At 37.1% G+C, this 25,065-nt stretch overlaps 3 protein-coding genes across 3 annotated transcripts; 2 read left to right on the top strand and 1 right to left on the bottom strand.

The window, feature by feature from the left end:
• Positions 1 to 7,475: 7,475 nt before the first annotated feature.
• Positions 7,476 to 14,423, top strand: LOC115923221 (ectonucleotide pyrophosphatase/phosphodiesterase family member 7-like). The gene is made up of 3 exons (XM_030983601.1): positions 7,476 to 7,733; positions 13,253 to 13,412; positions 14,137 to 14,423. The coding sequence occupies exons 1-3, from the start codon at positions 7,476 to 7,478 to the stop codon at positions 14,382 to 14,384; spliced, it is 666 nt and encodes a 221-aa protein (XP_030839461.1). The 3' UTR covers positions 14,385 to 14,423.
• Positions 14,424 to 15,783: 1,360 nt separating this feature from the next.
• Positions 15,784 to 19,202, top strand: LOC577518 (ectonucleotide pyrophosphatase/phosphodiesterase family member 7-like). Its single transcript, XM_030983120.1, has 4 exons — positions 15,784 to 16,150; positions 17,369 to 17,509; positions 18,359 to 18,490; positions 18,904 to 19,202. Exons 1-4 carry the CDS (start codon positions 15,791 to 15,793, stop codon positions 19,117 to 19,119), a joined length of 849 nt encoding a protein of 282 aa, XP_030838980.1. The 5' UTR covers positions 15,784 to 15,790; the 3' UTR covers positions 19,120 to 19,202.
• An 891-nt stretch (positions 19,203 to 20,093) lies between these two features.
• On the bottom strand, positions 20,094 to 25,040 carry LOC115918563. The gene is made up of 2 exons (XM_030983122.1): positions 24,938 to 25,040; positions 20,094 to 22,433 (listed from the first exon to the last, which is right to left on the bottom strand). The coding sequence occupies exons 1-2, from the start codon at positions 25,006 to 25,008 to the stop codon at positions 22,031 to 22,033; spliced, it is 474 nt and encodes a 157-aa protein (XP_030838982.1). The 5' UTR covers positions 25,009 to 25,040; the 3' UTR covers positions 20,094 to 22,030.
• Positions 25,041 to 25,065: the final 25 nt, after the last annotated feature.

Consider the following 25,065-nt stretch of genomic DNA (forward strand, 5'->3'; position numbering starts at 1 on the left):
CTTCAACTAATGAGTAAAAATGTATACATATTTCGGCAAGTGTAAGAATAGTATCTTAATTGGAAGAGCCTTCGCCTTTGAATGTATTTAATCGGAAAATGGCGCCATATAAAAGCTGTGAATCATCATCATCATCCCCATCATCATCATCTCCATCATCATCATCGCCATAATCACCATCATCATCGCCATCATCGTCATCAAAATCATCATCATCACCATCATCACCTTCATCATCATCACCATCATCACCATCATCATCAAAATCATCATCACCATCATCATCGCCATCATCATCATCATCATCACCATCATCACCTTCATCATCATCCCCATATATCTTCATCATCATTGTCATCATAATTATCAACACCATCCACCCCTTTTTTGTCTCCCTCTTTCCCGGCCCACTTAACTCCACCAGCGTCCTCCCTTTCTCCCTTTAATTTATCATGTTTATTCTTCTAAACAAAACAGCATTTGTCATTCAACTAACAGTTGTGATACAAATGATAGTGGAAAAAAAATCAAGTATGTGTTACCATTTTTGTCCTTTCAATATAGAATTTAATTTTACCCGTTTTTTGTGTTGATTTACAATATGAAAGGGTATATTAAGTCCCCTCGCAATACATTAATCCCCATTAATTATTCTTTTTACCCCGTCGCTCTATCCCTTAAATTATTGTTTTATCTCATTTTTTTACCGTATTTCCGCTAAAGACATATTCCTGTCATAAACAAATGTCAGGATATTTCTTTCCATTTCTTTAGTGCTTTGATTTATTTCTCATTTACAGAGGAATGCATTGCTTTTCTGAAGTAGCTCAGTTGATCACAGGTAATACCATCGAAAACTATCTTCATTGATGTGCATGTTTCTTCTTTCCCTTCATTTTCCTTTTTCAATCTCTTTTTTCTTCTTCTTCTTCTTCTTCTTCTTCTTCTTCTTCTTCTTCTTATTCTTCCCTTATCTCTCCTCTTCCTTACTCTCTCTATATCTCTCACCCCCTCTCTTTCTCTCTCTATGTCTCTCTCTCATTCTCTCTCTCTCTCCTTCTTCTCTTATCTCTCCTCTTCCTTCCTACACTCTCTTTCCTTCTCTCTCTTTCGCTTTTCTATCATTTTCACAGGTTTTGTAAAGACCTGAAGTCGATTGAGGAAATAATACAAAGTCAGAACGAATACAGAGATGAGGCGTACTCCTGGCTTCTCCCAAGTAACATCCCAAACTCTATCGCAATTTAGATGTCTTGATTCGTTGATTGAGTTCCACATTTATGTTCTTCTCATTATCGGAACAACATGGTAAACATAAAGATCCGTACGGTAAGTATACTGCAGAAAATACAAGGAAGCAAAATCCTGGGAAGTAACGCATTTGTTGGGAACGCCAACTGCAATTAAAGACGACTTTCTGTTAGGTCACCATCACAGTTATGCGTGAATACGTTCATAGCATCTAAATAAGGAATCGAGTGTAGAAAAGAGAATGCAGTAGATGGAGAAAAACAGAGAAGAAAGAAAGACATCGGAGGATCAATTCATTTGAATTAAATATTTAGATGTCTAAAAAGGTACACGTTTCAATGCCTCTCACAGTCTCACTCATCTCACATCTTCTTCTTTTATCCTTGTAAATGAAGTAAAGGTGAAAATAGAATGTATGGGACATCATACACATAACGGTGGACCTTTGTAGTTTAGTAAATGTACATAATATATGCAAATAAAGTGAGTGGTGTAGACAATGAAGGCATAAATTTTAAACAGGAATCAGTACTGACATGTCATTAGTTGAAAAGTATACAATGTTGTCAACGAAATCTGACGAATATAAACTAGGTTACGATACATTGAGGGGGAGAAATTTTAAATGAGTTAGATCGATTAGTAAAGTTATTTGTTATTATACTATACACTTAGTAATTTTACATATTGATATTTAAAATGTATAACAGTTTTTACTATTAATTTCTGTCTTGTTAAAAAAGTAAAGACAGTCAATGCTGAATCAAACATGATCCTGCAGACTCCCCTCTATATATTTTATGAGAACCTAAAGATGGCGTCATAAATAACACTTCTGTGAAGAGATGAACTCTGAAAAATGCTAGAGGATTTTAATGATAACCCCCCCCCCCCCCTCCCTGCTACATGCTGTTGAGTATTGCTCCCAAAGGGCAATATTTAGATTTGTTTTTATTGTACCTAAACATTTAAGTGTCATATCAAAATATATCATTATGTTCGTAGAGAAACGTTATGGATTGTATTATACAAATTCACGTAAGTTCCACCCTAGGTCGAAAATCACGTTTTCGGAGGCGCGATGGGTCAGTGGTAAAGCAGTAGTAAGGTTTTAATTCACATTACCAAGTCCTTCGAAAAGGACTTAAAAACGCCGGTCTCTTGGTTGCTTATTTTAAAGCATTTACAAGCTTTTTTAGCAGTCAGGTCAAACAAGCAAGCAAACAAGCAATCACAAGGAAAAAATTGTCCTAAGACAAATTCCACTTTATTTGTTAAACCCGATTTTAGACGATAACCTAGACCCATCATCGGGTTTAAATTTAAGTAAAATAAAGGTCTGTGAGCCTTGTCTATTGTTTAAGATTGTTTATTGAAAGTACTATTTTCCATATGGTTGATATTTAGGTAATTGGTCAATATTATTGAGGAGCTTGGTACCGAGTATAATAAGTAAATGCAATTCAAGTTAACATTTACTTTCAAAAGTTGTCGCATGTTCGAATTTATACAGTGAAAATACTTTAGCAAACGCTTGTGACGTGAGTGCCGTAAACAATTAGAAAATACATGAATATGTCATTATATTTGTTACATATAAAGTTTACATGGTTAAAAAATGAATAACATAGAAGGCATAAGTTATTCAACACATTGATGAATAAATACGCACTCTTGATACTGTGTAATTTTACTGACATTCATCAATATCAAATTAGAATATATTTTTTTTGTATTCGGCCTTGGATGCGGATATTTCTATTTTACATCACATCTAGTTTAATCAGGCATGTATGTTATGTACTCTCCAAATTAAACTACAATATGACAAATGAGGTAGAAGCAGCGAACAGTGCAACATTTTTTAAATTAACTTTTCTATATTGCAGAGGGACGGCAATGAATTTATGAGTGTATACGTTATTTATGAGTATCACTTTAAGCACTTTAAACTGAATGCGGTACTATATCCAGTAGGTAAGCTTTATGTATCTTAATTTTCGGTTCTTGTATTTAAATGTTCTATGACTTTATGAGTGTATACATTATATGAGTATCACTTTAAGCACTTTAAACTGAATGCGGCACTTTATCCAGTAGGTAAGCTTTATGTATCTTAATTTTCGGTTCTTGTATTTAAATGTTCTATGAATTATAAAGTTTATACATTATATGGTTACGACATTTTGAACGTTAAACTGTAGGTGGCACTGTATGCCGTATATAAGCTATGTATCTTAATTATCGGTTCTTGTATTTAAATGTTCTATGAATTTCAAAGTTTATACATTACATGGTTACGACATTTTGAACGTTAAACTGAAGGTGGCACTATATGCCGTATATAAGCTATGTATCTTAATTATCGGTTCTTGTATTTAAATGTTCTACGAATTTCAAAGTTTATACATTATATGGTTACGACATTTTGAACGTTAAACTGAAGGTGGCACCATATGCCGTATATAAGCTATGTATCTTAATTATCGGTTTTTGTATTTGAATGTTTTATGTATTTCATAGTTTATACAGTATGGTTATGACCTTAAATACGTTGGATGTGGCACTGTATCACGTATATAACTTTATGTATCTTAATTTTCGGATTTTGTATTTGAATGTACTATGTATTTCATATTTTATATTATGGTAACGGGCTTGAACACGTTGAACTGAATGTGGCACTATTTTTCGTACATAAGCTTTATGTATCTTAATTGCCAGTTCTTGTATTTGAATGTTCTATGTATTTCATAGTTCATACATTTTATGGTTGAGGGAAAACATTAGTGTATTTTAGGCTGATGTCGAATATTAAATTTTTAATCACAATCACAGGTATTTCGTTCTTTTAAAGACTGGTATGTATACAGCTGTGAACAAGTATGACTGTTTATTGATGAAAGTATAAGTAAACATTTAGGTTAAGGGAATAATACTCTTGTCACAATCAGACAATAGTAATGTTTGCGCCCGTTACTTAATACACAACATTGACGATTTCTCTCTTTCCGAAGAATAACATTCAAAACAGCGCCATCTCGTGTTCGAAGAAACACAATTTGATAGCTCAGAACTCCAGGACTGGTTTGTAGACCAATATCATAATAAAATGACCTTCGAGTGAGGAGGGCTGGCTTCCATACCTTTTAGTTAAAATCAGTCATTAATACAGAGTAATGATAGCTATCCGATCATTTTTTAACCGAAATTCCAGGACTCATGTTATCATCTTTAAAATTCTCTTTAGAGACAGACAGAGAGAGAGGGAAGAAACGAAGTAGATAAATATAAAAAAGGGAGAGATAGAGAGAACAGAGAAAGAGAGACCGATACAATGAGAGAGAGAGAGAGTGAGAGAGGATAAAAAGAAAGAGAGGAAGAGGGAACAAAAAGGGAGGTGAGAGCAACATGAACAGAACAAATAGAAAGAAATCTTGATACATATAACATGTGTATTTTAACTGATGTACACTGTCGCTCATAAAGGTGGAATATTTTAGTTTTACCCCAATTTATGGAATTATTTTAAAAATAATTTAAAAATAATAGATCTAGTTAATAGTATACATTTCCATGAAAGCGTAGCATAAATGACTAGTCAGATTCATTAATTGCAATGATTGTCCAGCAAATCTGCAAGAAGAATAATATAAACCTACTTACCAATCAGGAGTGTGCGAATCGAAGGAACAGCCTTAAATAGTAATATTTTAAAATGTTGCCGTTCGCAGAGGTTTATTAGTTCACGAATAAATTGTAAAGAAAATATTTTACGACCTCTCACACCAAAATATATATATATAAATCATTTTAGACTTCAGCAGTATATAGGATGTTACGTATATACACGACTAAACGAAAACGCCCCCCGTGACGTAAAGTCCTCGAAGCAAAATTGAAATCCCTTGTTCCTTCTTCTTTTTCTTTTCTCCTTTTTTGTTTCTCTCTCTCCCAGTTTCTTTTCTCTTCTTCTCTTTCTCTTCTCTTTTCTTTTCTCTTCTCCTGTTTTTCTTCTCTTCTCCTTTCTTTTTTCTCTTCTTTTCTTCCAAGATACTTTGTCAAATGTCGTTGATGGTACAGTATACTTCTCTGAATTAAATGTCAGGAAAGTACTTAATCGAGTGAAAATCAACAAAGCTACAGGGCCCGATGGTGTATCAAAAAGGACATTAAAGGTGTGTAGCCAGTAATTGGCTCCAGTTCTACGGCAAGTGTTTTTGATGATTTCGATTCTGGTTTGGTACCCAATACTTGGAAAAAATCTTCAATCGTTCCAGTTTCAAAGATTATAAAGGGAAATGAACTTAATGATTTTCGCCTTGTAGCTTTGACATCGAATATTATGAAGTTTTTTGAGAGATTGATGTTGACATATTTGTTGAAACAAACTAAAGAATTTATGGATCCTTTTCAATTTGCGTACAGACCGAACAGGAGTGTTAAGGATGACGTTCATGTGTATTTGCATAAAATATATGAGCATTTGGATAAAACAAAGACCTATGCTCGGTCGCTTTTCTTGGACTTTAGTAGTGTTTTTAATACTATTGCACCCCACTGTTTGGCTCGTAAGCTGATGAGAATGAATGTAGACATTAAGCCTCGGTCACAAATACCCTTACGGGCTGCTACGAACGCCGTACGAACGATTTTCAGACCATTTCGTAAGATCTTCTTAAGAAGGCCGTACGAAACCAGCGTTCGTAGACCGTTCGTAGACCGTTCGTAAGATCGCAGATTGGTCGATGGTCTTGTCCAAGATTTTGTTTAACATCGTACGAAACCCTCTCTTCGTAAGGCGGCCATACGAACGCCGTAATTACACCGTACCAACCAAGAAACGCCTTTTTGTCCCCCCCCCCAAAAAAAAAGCCCCATCCCCTCCCCCTCCCCCAAAAAAAGAAAAGCAGTAAAGGAGTAAAAATGGTTTGTATTTTTAACCCAAAAGAACATAACAATAATAAAACATGAAATAAATCACATATAAAATTCAATTCAAAGAAAAGGAAAGTTAAGAGGAATTTAAATTCTTAAACATTCCGCATGCCACCTATATTTGTCAATGGATGTTTTTATAATAGCGATACGAGCATATCTTCGAAATATTGTGAGAGGATGGGAAAGCATTTGTGTTTTTTGTTATAGGGGTAAGAAGACATGAGCCCCTGAACGCTGGCGTACTGATAGGTGGGTGGGGTGTTATTTCTTATTCGATACCAGTGATTTACAAATGTTACTGAAATGACATGATTTTCCAGTATTTTTTTCTCAGTATTTTTGTAAGGCGTTTGTTGGAAATTTAGAAATTTCCAAATTTACAGGCGGGCGAAAAATATGCTTATTTAAAGTCTTTATGTCAGGGCCTGCAGAACAGCTGGGCTCGGGGGGTTGAGCCCCCCTCACTTTTTGAAAAAGTATGTTACAGAAAAAGAAAAAAAAGAGAGAAAAAATAAGTGACCTGCCAATGTCACAAATGAGGTATTAAAATTTAAAGATATGACCGTAACTAAAATGCCTAATAAAAACCACAGAGCTTACAGGGGCTCCGCCCTCGGACCCCACTAGGGGCCCTAAATCGGTCCCCTGGATGCTCATCTGACCGTAATTAAATACCTAAAACCCCTGAGCTTCCGGGGGCTCTGCCCCCTGGACCCGACCAAGGGCCCAAAGGCTGGCCCCTGGATGCTCATCTGACTGTAGTTAAATATCTAAAAACCTCTGAGCTTGCTATGCTTCCTGTACTCCCCTCCAATTAGTGACATGCCAGTGTCACAAATAAGCTCATCTAAAGCTTATCTAAATGTGCCTTTCTGACAGTAATGTAATGCCTAAAAACCCTGATCTTCAGGGGGCTCAGCCCCTTGACTCCTTGCCGAGGCTCAGGCCCTGGACCCCACGCCAATATACGTGTAAGAGTGGTGGTGATGCAGATTTTTCTTCTGCCCCCCCCCCGCCTTTAAAACGTTTTTGCTCATTACGCCATTGCCCCTGGAAGGTGAGCCCCTGGAATGTCCCCCCCCCCCCCCCCCCCCCCCCCCCCCAATCCCAAACTGCTTTCGGCGCGCCTGTTCATAGTGTTCGTCGAGGGTGCATCTCCTGTCGAAGAAATATGGGACAAAAGGGGAAATCTTTTAGAGGGAAGAGAGGGAAGGGAAACACGTAAGGAAAGAGATGAGGAGGAAGAAGAAAGAGGAGGAGAGCAGCAACAACAATATTAAGAAATGATTGCCATTGGAAGCGACCGGGAGGAGGCGGTGGAAGATGACGAGGAGGAGGAGGAAGAACCATCAAGACGGCAGTTTGATAGCGTGGAAGACGAGGTAACAGGGAAACTAAGAAAGGAGAAGTATGACTTTGATGCCACCACAGAGCAAATACTTGTTGACTTCTTCGGTGAACATGACTGCTTTTATGATACAGGAAGTAACAGATATGATAACAGTAAGTTCAAGAAACACATGATGGAGTTGCAGTTGCAGGTGTAGTCTTCTTGGCAATACTGCCATCGTGAAACATCAAACTTTCAACAGTCATAGAATTTTCGACAGTATACGGAAGCGCTTTTTTTGCAACCCGGCCAAATATTTTTAAAAATCATAACATCTTCTTACGAATGACTTGTGCATGCCATGAGTTACACGTACGACCATCTTGGGAGAACAAAGACTCGTAATATTGGTGTAAGTCTGACGTAAGAAGAACTCAAGGCGTTCTTACTAAAAACGTACGAATTCTAGGGCCATTGTAATACCGAAAATCACTTCGTTTCTCAAGAAGGTCTTGAGTTGTTCTTGCGAATTAAAACGGCGTTCGTACGAACTCCGTAAGAAAGACGTAATCTATACGAACTCTGATATTCGTAGGAACAGGGAGATTCGTACAAACGAATCGTTCGTACGAACATTTGTGACCGTAGATTGATTAGATGCATTCACAACTTCTTGGTAGGTCGAACACAGTGCGTAAAGGCGGATGGTCATCAGTCATCTACGGTGACTACACACATAGGTGCCCCTCAGGGGTGTGTCCTTTACCCGGTTTTATTATCACTGTAACTATACAAGTGATTGTGTAAGCTCAACTTCTTGCTGTAGCATACTCAAATATGCTGATGACACCGTAATTGTTGCTCTTTTGTCTGATCAGGGAAATGATTATTTCTCACAGGTAGACGAATTCATTCGCTGGTGTGATAATCATTACTTCCGTCGAAAAGGTACAGACCACGAGAATGTGATCATTCATAATGAGGCGATTGAACAGGTTGGAAACTATAAATATCTTGGAACTGTCTTAAATGACAAACTATCATAGAGGGATAACACACAATCGGTGTATAAGAAAGCTAACAAGAGGTTGTTTTTCTTTGTAAGTTGAAAAGTTTCCATATAGATGCAACAATCCTGACGCAATTCTACAATTCAATAATAAAGAGTGTCCTGCTTTTCAATATTATATGTTCATTTGGCAATCTCTCAAAACAGGACAAGAAGAAATTGGAAAGGCCACGTAAAATGGCACAACGCATAATTCGGGTAGAATTAGCTTCTGTCGAGTCTCATTGTACTGAGCAAATTGTTGATAAGGTCGGTGCAATCATGAAATACAATACCCATCCAATTCATTTATTTTATTCATTTAATCGTTCTGGTATCCGACTTCGCCCCACCCCAACCCGCCTTTCACGATTCATTTGTACCCTACTCAGTTCATACATTCAACTCACAGGTTAAACGTTAAACTTCTGCGTCGGAAATTAATTAATACTGAAACTATTATGATTTGAAACACCAATGACCAAGGCTTCATTTTGAAACTCAGGATTTGAAGTACCAATGACCATTTTTGTCTCTTCATTATCTTTTGCATGTATTTGTTTCTTATTTCATCTATTTCATTCTATAAACGTGATGTATTTATTTCTTGTAATTATGTATGTTCTTGAATATTAGTGTAACGCCAGTGGAAACCAAATTTCTATGTTACTTGTTTGCAAAGACCAAATAAAATATATTGTATCTTGTATCTTGTATATTATACCTTATTTACACCGACAAGACCGACACCTGACTGAACGAAAATATTATGTTACGTCTATGACCTAAAATCTCTTGGTTTGGAGTCGGTCTGAACTCTGTTTGACGACGTGGCTGAGGTATAACCCAGACCTTTGACGAAATGAATCCTGGAACAATTGACCCGCGATCATTGTTAGGTCACGTTCTCAGCCTACACACAGTTGGGCAGGATCAAGAATGACATGTACATTAGGCTAATCAAATGAAGTGGGAAAGGAGCTAATGGTACCAACATCATTGCAGTTTTTTTGTTTGATTCAACATTGCAGCCTCAGTGACGAATGTGCAAACAGGGGGCGTTTTCGTTTAGTCGTGTACAGACGACACAATAAAACTCCTGTCAACAGTAACGTCCTATATGAACTGCGCAAGTCTAAAATATTTTACTGGTGTGAAGGGTCGTAAAATTATTTCTTTACACGTTATTCGTGAACTAATAAACCTCTGCGAACGGCAACATTTTAAAATATTACTATTTAAGGCTGTTCCTTCGATTCGCACACTCCTGATTGGTAAGTAGGTTTATATTATTCTTCTTGCAGATTTGCTGGACAATCAATGCAATAAATGAATCTAGTCATTTATCCTACTCTTTCATGGTAAGTGATGAACGGAGGAGAGATTGGCAGTATGTAGTTGTACTTTGTATTAAAGTTCTATATGGTAAATGCATACAAAAATGCGATTCTAACAGACAGGCCTACGGATATTATGTACTATTACGATTTCCAGACGCGCGTTACATTAAAGTAGGGGGGGGGGGGGGTCTTCAACCATTATTGAGATTTGTCGACATTCTATGAAAAAAAAAATTATCCACGCTCTACACACCATGTACAGGTATACGGTATAAAGTATGCTGCTTCCAAAGGTGGTATTAGTGATAGCAGGGGTCATGATGATCACGTGGATAGCACACGGTGAAAAGGTAAATAACTTGAATTTAATGATAATCATCAAAACTCTGTTCTAAAACGGGGTTCCCAGACATGCGAGACCCCAAATCATCATTTTTAATGGGGATAAAGGAGGGGGTGGCGGAGATCATGAATATCGAGGTGTTGTGGTCTAGTGGATATTAAAGTCTCTAAATACACACAAGGTGCATTTACCACACCCGACCCTGGGGAAATGAAATGTATGCAATAGAAAAATATTTTAGACTTTTCATAAATTCAACATCAAGAACATGAAATCTCCTTGATAAATAGAAAATATGAATGATTTGAATCAACATTTTATGCCTTTTGAGATATCTTACACAAAATATGTTCATAGATGCTACTGGCCCTCCATAATTTTAAAGTACAACGTTGATTATAACCTTCCATGACCTGGTATGAATAAACTTATGAATAAAGAGTGACCTACTTGGGTTACTTCCTGTTTTGTATACAAACAAAGGTTTACAGTTTACATAAACCAGCTCTCTGATATCTCATTTCTATTTATATTGCCTAGAAACCTCGTGATTCTTCTCATTCTATAATATATCCCAAGTTGGCCACCCAATACTCCAATGTGCATCTCTTTTTTTTATATCTTCATATATCAAATTGAAATCCAACTACATTGTACCACATACATCTGTGCATTTTGATGTACACCCCCCCCCCCCTCTTTCTGTTTTCTTTTTTTTTTCTCTCTCTTTCTCTCTTTCCCCTTTTACCAATATTTGTTTCACGATATTCGTATTATTATGTATCCATTGAGGGTAGTCATGCTATCAAGCTTTGCTTACTTTGTCAACCGTCCTGTTTGATGTTTTCGATTAGTTACTTTATTCGACATTATATTCTTTTGAAATGTGTAAAATTTGCAATATTTTGTTTGTTATATATTTGTAAAAATGCAAAAGAAAAAGAAAATCAAACAGAAATAAATTAATCAAATCAAATCAAATCAAATAAGTTCAACTTAGGATCTTTGTGAAACACCCCAGGTGTAATAAGTGGGTACCTGGGGGGGGGGGGATTTATTCCTTGAATGCACTGAGCGTTGAATTTGCCGGAGCTAAATTAAGCCGGGTTAATAACATCCAAAGTCCGTTCGAACAGTTCAAAATACAGGGACACGTTGTTAACGATGTGATATTTACGATACAGGAATGAAGTATCATCATCGAAAATTGGGCACTATTATATGCAAACAATATTCCGCAAATCTATGTACAGCAAGCTTAGTAATGGTGTATCTCTATATCAACAAAAAATGGAAGAATCTGACGATTTATTTTGTGTGTGGTGTTTCGGGGGCGGTGAAGGTTTCGTGAAATAACGATTGGGCCTCTTTCAAGCATACATGTATATCTGGCTATGATAATTAACAGACAATACGCACACACACACGCACACAACGAGTTAAAATATACCCATACATCATGAGAACAAAATCCATAATCGTCCACTGCCCCCGTCCACTGCTTCAGTTGTTCAAAATATATGTCATACAAATATAGAATAGGTCTTATTATATACCTCACTTAAGAAATCCAGCCATCTGATTGGTCGAAATTGCATTCATAAACTTTAACTATTCCTGTAAAATTCTCGGTAAAATTCCAAACCCATGTAAAAGTTCTAAAAAAATAGTTCTTAAATCCCAGTAACCATTGTTACCGGGAAATTAGTTCAGTCTTGGTGAAATACCCATAGGTTTACATGTTAAAAAGTGGTTTGAGCGATCGCGGATACCGTACGTGTGCGAAGAATTGGTCGGTAATTTCAATACAATTGAATCTCGATCGATCTTACCGACAATTTTATCTTGCATTGTTGACATGAAGATGAAAATAAACTTCCAAAAACAACATCTGCCGATAGATCTTGATCTAAGTTCGTGCCAATGCATTGCAAAAGTAAAAGAAGGGCCCGTTTAATCAGGGACTTGTTAGTTGTATCCCAAGTCCCTGGTTTAATGGAGCTGCCGCCAAACATCCCGCACGCGAAGCCGTTTTCAATCAATTTTAATGTATATATAAGAGAAAACTGCTAAGTATGGTATCTGTGTGCGATGGCCGAGCGGTCTAAGGCGGTGATTTTAGTCACATCATCGTTTGAACGCAAGAGATCGAATATCATCTTCGATAAAAAGTTCTTTTATTTTGTATTTTGTATTTTTTAGTCTACTCTCAAAGTCTACACTCATAAAAAAACAACCGTGCAGATCAAATAGATAAAGGCCAAGGTGGTGTCATAAGTTGACTCTTTGTTTCGGCATATAAAAGTATTAATGACTGCTTTAATATTCGAGAAATAGTTGTTTTTATACGCTCTCGGGAAGGTTACAATTGGGCTATTGCTCTCGGCACGCCTCGGGCAATAGTACAATTCTAACCTTCCCTTGAGCGTACAAAAACAACCATTTCTCTCAAAGCAGTCATTAATACTATACTATTAAGCCACCCCAATCAGCCTATTGTTATACTACTAATAATAAATCTGATTGTATATGGCTCATAATACGGAATACCCTCTTTTAAGCGGTTTACAGATAATTAACCCGTTCATCGGATTCATTCATGCACACAACAATACCCAGTGTGCACTATTTCCACTCGCTGAGGAGTATTCTTACCATATGGTCACCCTGAGGGCATATGACAATATATCTATCAAAAAGGCTATCATCATTCAACTATATATCATGACAACTATAGATCGATGCTTGCCATAGGACATTAATACCGTGTAAGGGATCAATCCCACGACGGAAAAGTTGATTATATAGCACATAAGTATCGGTGTACTCGTGGACACCTGTGTGAAAATGACAAAATGAAAAAGAATGGCATAATCCGAACCTGATTTTGTACAGGATATATTACATGTATAGGGTAATGAATTCGCCCTGATGATGATTTCTGGAAGGTCTTTGCAATCGTCTTTTCACTCCATGTTCAAAAAAATCCCGTTGAGCAGCAAAAGGTGATCCTCCTGTTGGCTGACGGTTTGAGGTGGGATTCATATGGCTTGGACCTCACCAATCTTAAAGAAGTGGAGAGGAACGGTGTCAAAGCCAGCTGGATGAACGGAGTCTTCATTTCAATGTCTACGCCTAGTATGTACTCCATTGCCACAGGTAAGGTGTGAACCATGTCCAGGAGGTGTTTTACAAAGACTAAGATCGACTTTAAGTTGGACTTAACTATGGCAGGCCATTCATGCCACTAGTTGCTCTCACCATTGGTCTCTCAATTATGATCTTTAGATACTATTTTTTCCTTCAATATGAACTATCATACAGGTAAATTCTGTACATTTGTGACCACGACGTGTACGTCCCATGAGAAACGAATGCCAGGAATGGTTAGAAGAACTAGTGGCATGAACGTCAATCTTAGTCTTTGTGAACCCTCCCCAGATTACTTTCATGATTTGTTTATCTTGTTGACTGAGTTGTTTAATCGTCTAGGATTAAGTGCGGTCACGAACTACAGGGTTCCCGTAAGCACGTTTCATACATGAATATAGACCTTACTAAGTTATCCATTGGCATGATTGGAAAGGGTCCAGCCATTAAAGGGCACCGCTGTCAGGTAGTATTACCTGCCTCATAAGGTTGATGACATGTTAGAGAACAGGGCCATTGAGTGATGTTTGGGAAGAGGACGAGTAATTTTTTTGGTAACGTCATTGCCTTGCTTAATCCACTCCTCTTTCTATTTCTTAATTCTATATATTTGTACTAACTTACACCGCCGTGCCTCTGTAGATTCCTCACTCTCTGCAACAAAGGACTATGATTACAGTGAGCGCACTTTTCCTTCCCCCATTTTTAAACTATTTTGTTAATGTCGCATTAGGGTTGTATCCAGAAAGTCATGGCGCCATTCACAACTTATACTTCGATCCTGTCACCAAGAACCGAACCTACTCGTACCCAGAAGCACTCAACATTACAGAGTGGTTCGACACCGGGGCAGAGCCGGTCTGGGTGACGGCAATCATGCAGGGCCTACACGCAGGTACGATTCTTTACCCTGGGGGTAACGTACCAATCAAAGGCATCAGCCCTGATAAGAATATCCCGAGCACCGAGTGGTTTTGGTAAGTAAAATCGCTTTTGATGACTGTTTTAATATATCCCTCTCCTTCTTCTAGAAAGGGCTCCAGTAACTTTGTCTCAGATTCTGAAACAAAATCCTGGATTTAACTCATGCTGCAATTATAATTAAAAAAACCTTTAGGTCAGTCTGGAACCCCATGACTTTTGCAAGCCGATCGCCTGTATAATTATCAAGATATTTATAATTGGAAATCGAAACCTAATTTCGCGTTTTCCTAACGGTTTTCAGAACACTACAGTCTATTGGGGAAATGAGTATGGTAAAACCGGTCACTCAAAGATTTTTTACTTTTTTCAGGCAATTCTTGATCATTTTGCGCAATTTGTGTAGGGCTTGAATATTACACCATATCACAGACACAGATAACACGTAGGGCTGTGCGTCTCAGATTTGTGCATCTCAGATCAACCTTGACAGGCCAATGGCCTTTGTTGATCCCTCACATCCTCCACCCTTCATCCTTCTTTCATCAGTACAATGTAAATGAATGTTTTTTGTATATATTTATATTGTTTTAAATAATGATTTGTTTTTATATCTTTTGATGTGTTTTATAAAGAGATGTGAAATAAAACATTGTGAAGCGATGCCTTTAATAAGCAGTACCAAAGCACTTTATGTGACGTTAATGGTCATATGCTTCTATCAATTAGCAGGGTCTTCACGCTGTTACGATTCTCTATCCCGTAGCGTACCCATCAAAAGCATCACTGATAAGAATATCCCGAGCATCTAGTGGTTTGGGTTCCTGAAATCATGGATATACTAGACATGCTAATTACTATAGTCGCTAGTATATCTATGGTAAAAATGAGTTCATATTACCTCTATCATTTACCTACTTCTCATGATTATACAAAATTGGACTAACACCAGGAAGAAAATGAACATGCAATTTTCAATTATCTTCGGATTTTATTAGACAGATTTGTTTAGATTTGGATACATAAACCACACTGCTTTTCGATTGACAATTAGTTTTCTGCAGGACTAAGGCAAATCCCATCTTGTTAATTGTCAGTATTCATAAAACATGCATTCGAAAATAGAATTTTCTCCATGACATGTTTATGATAAATATTTTTTTTTAAATATTTAATGTCGTTAGATAGCGATTAATGAAAATCCTTTCTTATTTTATATTGTTGTAGGGTTCTCAAAGATTTGTTTTCTGCCATCATATAATTCAAATCATTTTTAAGACGTGGTACTTTCAAACTTTTTTCGAAGGTACGTAATTATATCTCTGCCCTTTTCGACAAATTGAGACACTGAATATCACTCGCTTTCATGCCCCACTCTGTCCCTAGCACCATGATTTGATGATGCCATAGTTTAAAACATACCGTTTTTTAAAGATGTTGACTGATGTCACAGGTTGAACTACAACATGACGTCGCGTATATATGACGCCATCTCCTGGTTAACCGATGACGATTTCGATCTCATCATGTTGTACTTCGACAACCCCGACGAATGGCTGCACAAGTATGGTATTGGAAGTCAAGAGGCCATCGATAAGCTATACGAAGTCGACGATGCCATTGGGTATCTCTTCCGTGTTCTTGAGGAACGAGGGTTGGACGAGACCGTCAATGTCATCATCCTAAGCGACCACGGGCACATAAATAGCGAGACATCGAAACACGTCAACCTGTACGACTATATCGCTAGCTCTGACGTTGATTTCATCATCGCTGATTACGGTCCAAATTTTCAAATGGTTGCCGTTGAAGGAAAACTGGACGAGGTAATTGAACATTTAGCTGTTTCATTCAAGAATAAATCGCCGTCAAATAAGCCCCTTTTAACGAAAAAAGGTTCGTCATCGTGATTAATCCATTAAAAAGGGCAGTTAATTGATTTATTAAAGGGTTCAAAGATGTCAATTTCTTATTATCAACAGCGGAGTAGGTATTGGCGAATTCATTTATATTAGTCAGGGTACGTTTATGAGTCAGCAAATCGTATAATATTGTGGTGTACAGTAGTAGATGAATTAAGAATGGAGGGGATAAGTGCAAAATCGTAGCAAAATCGTAGCAAAATCGTAGCGAGATCGTAGATTTGGTATTGGAGTCGGCAATCCTGGGCTATCTGGAAGCGCATCATCATACCCCTTTCTTGATATTGAAACAGCAATAATGTGTTCTCGTTCAAATATAGTCCGTGCAGCTCGGTGTTATGTATGATCATTGATTACTAACTCACAAAACATAATATTGAAACTTAAGGATAACACATTTCAAAAGAATTTCGAAAAGTCAACCTTAGGCAATTTAAATAGCCTTGTGCATCAGTTATGGAAAAATGTGGACATTGATACATTGCATATTCCGTAAAGATGAGGTCTTTAGTATTTACAATAGTATTGTAATGTCCCTTTAGTTTATTTCTCGAAGGATTTTGCGATCATTTGAATGTAAAATTACATTTATTAATCTACTATTATTAGCCCACCGCCCACTTTCTGACTATGAGATTTGACTACGATCCGATTTTTAAAGAATTTTCCAAAAACATCTAATTTGAACATTCAAACTTATTAAATCTTAATGATCCAGGGTTCGAAAGTCATATCATTAATACAATTCGAATTTCAAGGGATTCCATGCTTCCTTGGAAGAGTAAAAGCTAAATCTGCTCTGAATCGTAGTGACATCCGACGATTAGTGCGATTGTCTAGGATTTGAAGCCAATTTGGCTGTTATTCTGACTAAAAGCTTTAAATGCACTAAACTTCCAGTAACTGTTGTTTGTATTCGTCTCATTGTTTATTTGGATTTATTTGATTTGATTTATAATAGTATATATATCTATAAATGTTGGTATATAAATCAGGAAGATTATGTTTGTTCAGATTTCCATATCAAATACAGATACCATTTTCTTCGAAATCGGTTAGCAGGAGAATCATGTAGTGTGCGTTGGGCTAAGCGTCTAAAACTTTGGCATTTCTCTATTGCAGGTGTACGAAGCGCTGAAGTCTGCCCACCCTGCCCTCCACGTGTACAAGAAGGAGGAGATTCCAGAACGCCTTCATTACGGCAATCACGAGAGGGTCCTCCCTATCTTTGGGTTCGTCGATCCAGGATGGCACTTGCACACGGTAAACAAAAACAAGGGTGACGTAATGTCCGCATGAGGCGTCATTTTTTATGACGCACGGCTGCGTCAGCTAGCGCTTGACGCGGTATTTGACGCACCATAAGACAGTGACATCGGATAAGACGGGAGTGGACAGTGAACGGTTCAGTCATTCCCTTTATTGGTACGTGAGCTGATCCTTTCACGGGCTTGATTGGCACAGATGCTTGGCGCAGGTAATGGCGCACTCGGAACGTACAATCTATGTCATGAAAATGTTTTGATTTCATGTCAAGATGAAAAACAACTGTATTATATTTCTAAGATTGATTTGTATTGTTTGTAATCAATGAAAAAAAAAATATTAAAAAACATTTAAAAAAGTAATATGTGTTCAAGTCCCATATACCAATTTCTACGTGTGTACTACATGTGATTTTCAGCCATATTAATTTCAGATCATTTTCGCAAATCCAAGATCTCACATTACATTTCAATGCTGACGTATTACATAATGTACCTTTCTCAACTTTTCCAGAGAGTTTCTTTTTTTAATGTAACCGCGTCACAAGAACTCACCGCTATATTAGAGTGATAATAGTTTCCCTTTACCGACACACTTTTATTTATCGTTAGACTATGATCATATGTGCACATTTAACCATCTTCTATATCTAGTATATTTTGGATTGATGACCACTTTAACATTTCTTTCCATGGATATTTTCCCTTAATGACACACTTTTATTTTTATCGTTAAACTATGACCATATTGTGCACATTTAACCATCATCTATGATGTATACTGAATTATCTCGGATATTTTAGATTGATGACCACTTATTCCTTTCCATTGATATTTCTTTGACAGACGATTGGCGCCAATGATTCATTCACTTTATCTGACCATGGCTACGACACACAGTGGATGGTAATGAAGTCGTCTTTCTACGCACAGGGTCCTTACTTCAGACGTAACTACGCTGCTGTTCCACTAGAATCGGTACATGAATTACCAACAAGCCAATACTAATTTATCTTTAATCGCCAAACTTAACCAGAGTAACAAAGGCACTAATCTATGGAATGGATTAGGACGCCCTCATTAGGACTTATCGCCATAAAGACAATGATAAAGGATAAGAGGTTTATTTTCCCTCATTTAGATACAACCATAGCAATTTATTTGGTTTAGATGTGATAGGCATGAATAACATTTTGTTCGGTTTATGTTATATATTTACAGATTTTTCGCTTTCCATTTTCTTTAAAAGAAAATTATTGGTCAATCATTAATGTATCAAATACATTCAATAAATTTACCCTCATTCAGTCATGTTTCAGCTGGGGATATAACATTAAATCATGTTACTTAAAAACATATTTTCCTTTCCGTTAACTTATAATTCCTCAAAGGTGGACGTTTACCAGCTGATGTGTGAGATCTTATCCTTGGACCCAGCTCCAAACAATGGATCCCGGGACCGTTACGTCGACATGCTTGCGTCAAGTGAGCCCGCCTCGCCTACCACATCACCGTGTGATAATGCTTCAGCGAAACCTCTTCTGTCCGAAAGTGTCATCTTTGGCTTTGTACTGCTCCTGGGTTTGATGGCTTTGAAGATGGACTGATTCTGGATGAAATACTTAAAATTGTTGACGGAGATTTAAAGGCATCGTTTAACAATGTTAAATCTGAGATGCATGGCCCTACGTTTTATCAATGTCTTTGATATGGTGTAATATTGAAGCCCTACAAAAATTGCGCTTCAAAATGATCATGAAGTGCCTCAAAAAAGTTAAAATCTTTGAGTGACCGGTTTTACCATCCTCATTTATCCCAATAGACTGTAGCGTTATAAAAACCGTTAGGAAAACGCAAATTCGATTTCGATTTCCAATCATAAATATCTTGATAATTAGACAGGCGATCTGCTTGCAAAAGTCATGGTGCTCCTGACTGACCTAAATATTTACAATTAGATTGCAGCATGAGCTAAATCCAGGATTTTGTTTCAGAATCCGAGACAATGTTACCGAGTCACCTTAGAAGAGAAAAAGAAGGAAAACAAGACTGAATAAAATGTTTTATACAAAAAATCTACTTGGCACTAATTTGCTTCTAAATATTCTTAATCATTGTTTTGTTTGTTTTATTCCTATATTTCGAAGTCACTTGCTTCTTGAAAATGATTTCTTAAGTAGAGGCAATAGACAAAGCCGCGTAGATGAAAACAGGAAGCCCAACCTGGGAAGACCATTTCGATAACATTAGAAGTTGAGAAGAACGGGTCGGAGACGCTTAATGGTCCATCCGATGAAATACGCCACGAGATGTTCATGGTTTATCTTAAAGTTTGAAACTGATTACACAGAGTGGCAATACTTCAAATGATTTTCTTGTCGGGTTCCTCTCCATTAATTTGTCTTTGATTAAACATTTCAAAGATGTTCTTTTATACCGAGTCCATTAAATGTAGTTCAAAAATGTTTATGTACATATATTTATATATGACATGAATACTTGTTCAGAAACACTTCACTGTTCAGGTAATTTTTACGATAACAAAGGTACAACAAAGAATAACATATGACTACACTGACAATTTCCGATGTATATTGCTTAAGCATTGATTATGTTTTAATAAACAGGAATAAAAAGTATATTGACAATGATTTGTCATGAACTTTCCGGGCTATATTTTATTCTCTATAATACTATATAAAAAGAATTGCATAATTTTTGCTTGACATAAACATATTAGTAAAAATAGAAGCTTTTACGTAAATTTATATTAATTTTGATAGTTTTTTTTAAATATTCTTCGTATTACACTTCGGGCAAAAATAAATAAAATAGCTACTTAATGTAATCAAGTTACAATTTGTAATAATGGTCCGCTTGTTATTCAAAGTAATGTAATTTATACATTAATTACAAAAACCCAGGAAGATATATGCGGGCCCTGGTTACGTATATAAAAGCTAAAATCGGTTAATTGTCTGACACTTTTGTTCGTGCCTCGTTATATATTCTCTTCAAACATTTAATGAGAATGACACTGCATTCACACATTCCGAACTCAGACTCATTATGAATTGGAAAATGGAATATCATGTCTGCACAGATTGTAATTTGTTTCTTCCCCTTCACTGTTAAAACAGCTGTGTCCATCAAACACACTGACAAAGCTAAGATTTCCAGTTATAACATACTATAGCGATTAAAATCTAACATACACATTTCTACGATCAAAGGAATAAACAAGGTTAGGGGAGTAACCTTTCAAACACTGTTTGCCATATTCTAAACAAGAAAAGTATTTTCCCATAAAAAGCAACAACCGTCATCTACAAATCATGCATATCATTTACTTTATAGTTAAGTTTATAGCGTTAACAAGAGCCTACTGTCTCCTTCCCTCTAAAGCTAACTATCTATTGAGCAGAGCCCTGCAGTAGGGCCATTATAAACAAAGATACTCCAGTCATCGGGCTGTTAATCACAGGTACAGGGATCGAGTCCTGTAACGTCCTAGGTCAGACAGTAATCTACAATTGCCCATCAAAGTGTGAAGTAAATAAAAACATTATTTCATTCATCAATAAGACTTACTATAATTCAATTATAATTATAATATAATAATAGCATGCTACATAATATTGCGTATATACATTATAAAGTCAGAGCTCCATGGGTACCTTTATGGACATAGCGGGAGAAAAAAAATCCTTCAAAAGGGGCCGCGGCCATTTTGTTTCCTCTATGTGTATCCGCCTACTACTCTAGTAGCAGTCAACAATTAAACAAAATCGTAATGAAGTTGAAAGTCAAGGCATCGTTCCACGAAATCATCGTAGGTGCGTCCCTTTTAAATTCATGTTGATTTTAATGCACGCGTTTCTATGTGATATGGGCGAAATTGTGTTTACGACGCTTTCGTGTTTCGTGAAAGCAATGCTGAAAACCTGACAGGTTTGCAATGTAGAAATGCTAATACTGAACCCACAGATTACTGAATTCTCTGATCGCTATAGGCTTAATAAAGAAGCTGACCAGTTTCATATTAGACTCCTCTTACGAGCGCTTACCAGATAGCGATACTACGTTGGGGGGGGGGGGGGAGCAACGTCGGTATAAACAAAAAAAAACGGTTGAAACGGTAGCAGTAGGCGATCCATTGTTGGCTGAACGTTGAGCCGTTAGTCTTCCCTGATACCAAGGACTTATACATTTAGGGTTACTCATTGCTCATATCCATTGAATATTGATAATTGTCTTTACGACATTGGACAATCGGTCATATACTTTGAGCAAACTGTTGCCAAAGGAAAACGCTTTTGTCATGCACGACATTGGATGATCGGTCAAACTTTGCACAAACTGTTGCCCAAGGAAAACACTTTTACCCTGCACTGATAATCAAGCGTGGACCCAATGAAAGAAAATAGTTGTTGACTTATTGTAACGTTTGTGACGTTGAGCAAACGTCTTACGTTGCTATAATGTAGTATTGCTATCTGGGCTATATCCCCGTTGTTATTAGACATTTGTTTTACAGGTAGCTATCATGACGTCCTCGTAGTCCTCGGGAGGTTCCCAAATATCAAGGGGACACTCGTAGGTCACTGGTGAGTCAGGTCGCGGTGCTTCTGGTAGTGAGGGCTCCGCCCGGTGTACCTCTGGGTGTGCCGTCTGTTCCTGCTTCCCGGTGGCTTTCACCACAATCTCAGCAGGCTTCGTGTGCCCGTTGCTTGGTGCACCTCTTGGTTCTGTAGTCACGCGGCAGGTAACTATAAAATCTCCCTTGGTCAAGTCGGGGTTGGTTTCTGTGCGCTCGCGACAGCTACCCGTGAAGGATTTGGCGTAGCTGTTTGAGCACTCCGCCTTCCTCTGTGACAGTGGTTGGAGATGAAGATCCCTTTGCGCCAGTGCCGCACTCTTCCTGTAGATAGGGTAGAATGTATAACACAAACCTGCTAAAAAAAACCTGCATAACAATATCACCCGTCTGTAAAGACCGCATTTTCTCTGTTAAAGGTTTCTTATATCTCCCTCAATGGTCTTTTTTTTAAAGGCTCCAGTAAGACGTCAGGCTGCCACATGTGCACGACAACTGTGGCAATAACTAAAAAAACAAAAGACTTCTGAACTTGCATATGATGTTTCTTACACATTTCTGCTTATCAGCAAATGGACATCTTTTTTCTCTGATCTAATACAATTTATAAACTAAAGGAGAACAATAGTTTACATGGTTAGTATATGTTAATGCTGCGGTGATAAAGAGACTGGGTTTCATGGCAAGGAAGCTAGTGATGTTGCAATAAACACGTCATGATGACAAAAAAAAGAGAAACAGACCGTCAACAGATTTATCGAGTATTACTCGATAATCTTACTAAGATATATGTATGAAATAACACTGTTTAAAAACTTTAGCATTGCCCCATGTTGTTTCAAGAGAGATTTCCGGATGAGGTCTCGAAACGCGAAAAAGCATGTAATGGACAATTTGAGACCTTCGGCTGACTTTCTGCTGACCGCACTTTCCCTTAAAAAACCTTAAAAAAACATAACATACAAAAAAACAAATGACATTTTTTCAATATCCGCGATATTAAATTCTAAAGGGTGACGTTAGTGTACATACAATTTATATTTACATGAAAATAACAATAATAAGGAAGCATTCCGACATTGGTGCTCATTATGTTGGTAAAATATTGTTTCAATCATTTTGTTTTTCCTAAGAGATTAGGGATACATTACATCATTTGACCCATCTGACCAATTTGATATGCATATTGAGGGCTCTCCTTACACACTAAGAATTATGGGTGAAGATTTGATTCACCTACGCGTATTTGACAGAGGGTGCTGCTTATGTAGCAGCATTGCACCCCCATTGCTGAGTATGTACAGGGACTGCTGGTGCGAGCAGCTGGAAACAATTATCTGTTGATACCTGAACTGGATATTGTTGTGCGCAATAAAAGAAATAATGCAAAAGGAGGATTTTTATCTCTCGCAGAAAGAAGTCCTCAAAGGGGAGCTTTCATGCAAATGCTGATAAACGGCTAATATCTACAAGGTGATCCGACATTTGCTCTTGCGACAATTGCATATATATGGTCAGGTTTAGGATTGAGGTTTGTATTGACGTTATGTTTAGGGTAAATTATTGTCTTTTGTTCAGGGTTGAAGTGAAGATTTCGTATTGTTTCGGATATTGCCCGCGGGTGAATTGTCATCGGATTAATATACATGTTATTATGTCGCAAAAGCTATCAATGTTCCAACGTTAATATTATCATATTGATATTGTTATCATCGCAAAAACCTGTTTATCTATTAAGCGTGTGCCTTTTTTGTCTGTACGAGGATTGGGAGAATATTAATGTGGTTTATATGTTTACATATGAACATTGTGTTCTCCCAATTTTATACAGAATAACACACTGAAATAACACATTTAATATTTTGATTGAAGAGTTTATTTCCTCATGAAAGACGGAAATGACTGATTGTATTAAAACAAAGCAAAACCGCTGCACGATCGCTGTCATTAATGACGCCACTAAAAAGACAGGAAATAATTAGTGTGCGACATGTATCTTCTGATTGTCCACTTGTAATCTCGTGGTTGGCTATCAAACAAGCTTAAGATTAGTCATTAGTGAGAGATACCAATTAGTGGTAAAGCTACGTCGAAGGGTGGGGGCACGTCCCCCTTCCAATAAAACCTTCCCGGTAAAAGGATGAATGATATTTTGAAAGGGGAGAAGGTGAAGAGAGGCGTGAAAAAGACGATGATAGACCCTTAAACACCCCTTACCGGTAGCCTTGTGAATTCACTTTCAATTCACCTTCAAGACGGGGGACCCCTATAGTGCCAGTGCCCACCCCCCCCCCCCTCCCCGGCTGGGATCACGCTACGCCAGTGATGTAAATGTCTCCAACAATCTTCCTTTGAGAAGTGTTTGACAAGGTGTTTTTGCCTTAATACTGATTTATAAATTCAAAACAAAAAACATTAATTAGGTACTTATACCTGTTCAATCTTATATGGATAAAGTTCGTTAGGGTCATGGAAACAATGGAGTTATTAAAATGTCTGATATGATAATCATCGAACATACCGAAAAGTCTTTAAATTCTTAAATGGATACTTTTGGTAGGACTATGGAAACATCGGAGTCGGTAAATATATCTTTTTGTGATGATTATAACCTTCAAATTAGAAAAGTATAAAAACTTCCCAAAACATTTTATTCTAAACCTTTGGCATTTATTGCTTTTAGTTGCCGTTCAAAATAAAAAAAAAATTAAATCCTCTGTATAAAGAGCATTTCATAAAAATCTTTACTCTACCCTTCATTAAAACTGGACGATATGCTTCGTAAATGATTTAAATAGGAAAAAAGAATTCAGAGGAAAACATCATACCTGTAATGTTGGACTCTAGTCCATGCGTAAACCAAAATTGCCGCAGAAATCAGGAAAAGAACGAAAAACATAACAGCAGTAGCTAGATGAAACAAAGATAACGAATTGATTAAGGCAACTGATGAAAG

Source organism: Strongylocentrotus purpuratus, unplaced genomic scaffold (assembly GCF_000002235.5).
Source record: "Strongylocentrotus purpuratus isolate Spur 01 unplaced genomic scaffold, Spur_5.0 spur5_scaffold_13, whole genome shotgun sequence".
Classification (NCBI taxonomy): Eukaryota; Metazoa; Echinodermata; class Echinoidea; order Camarodonta; family Strongylocentrotidae; genus Strongylocentrotus; species Strongylocentrotus purpuratus.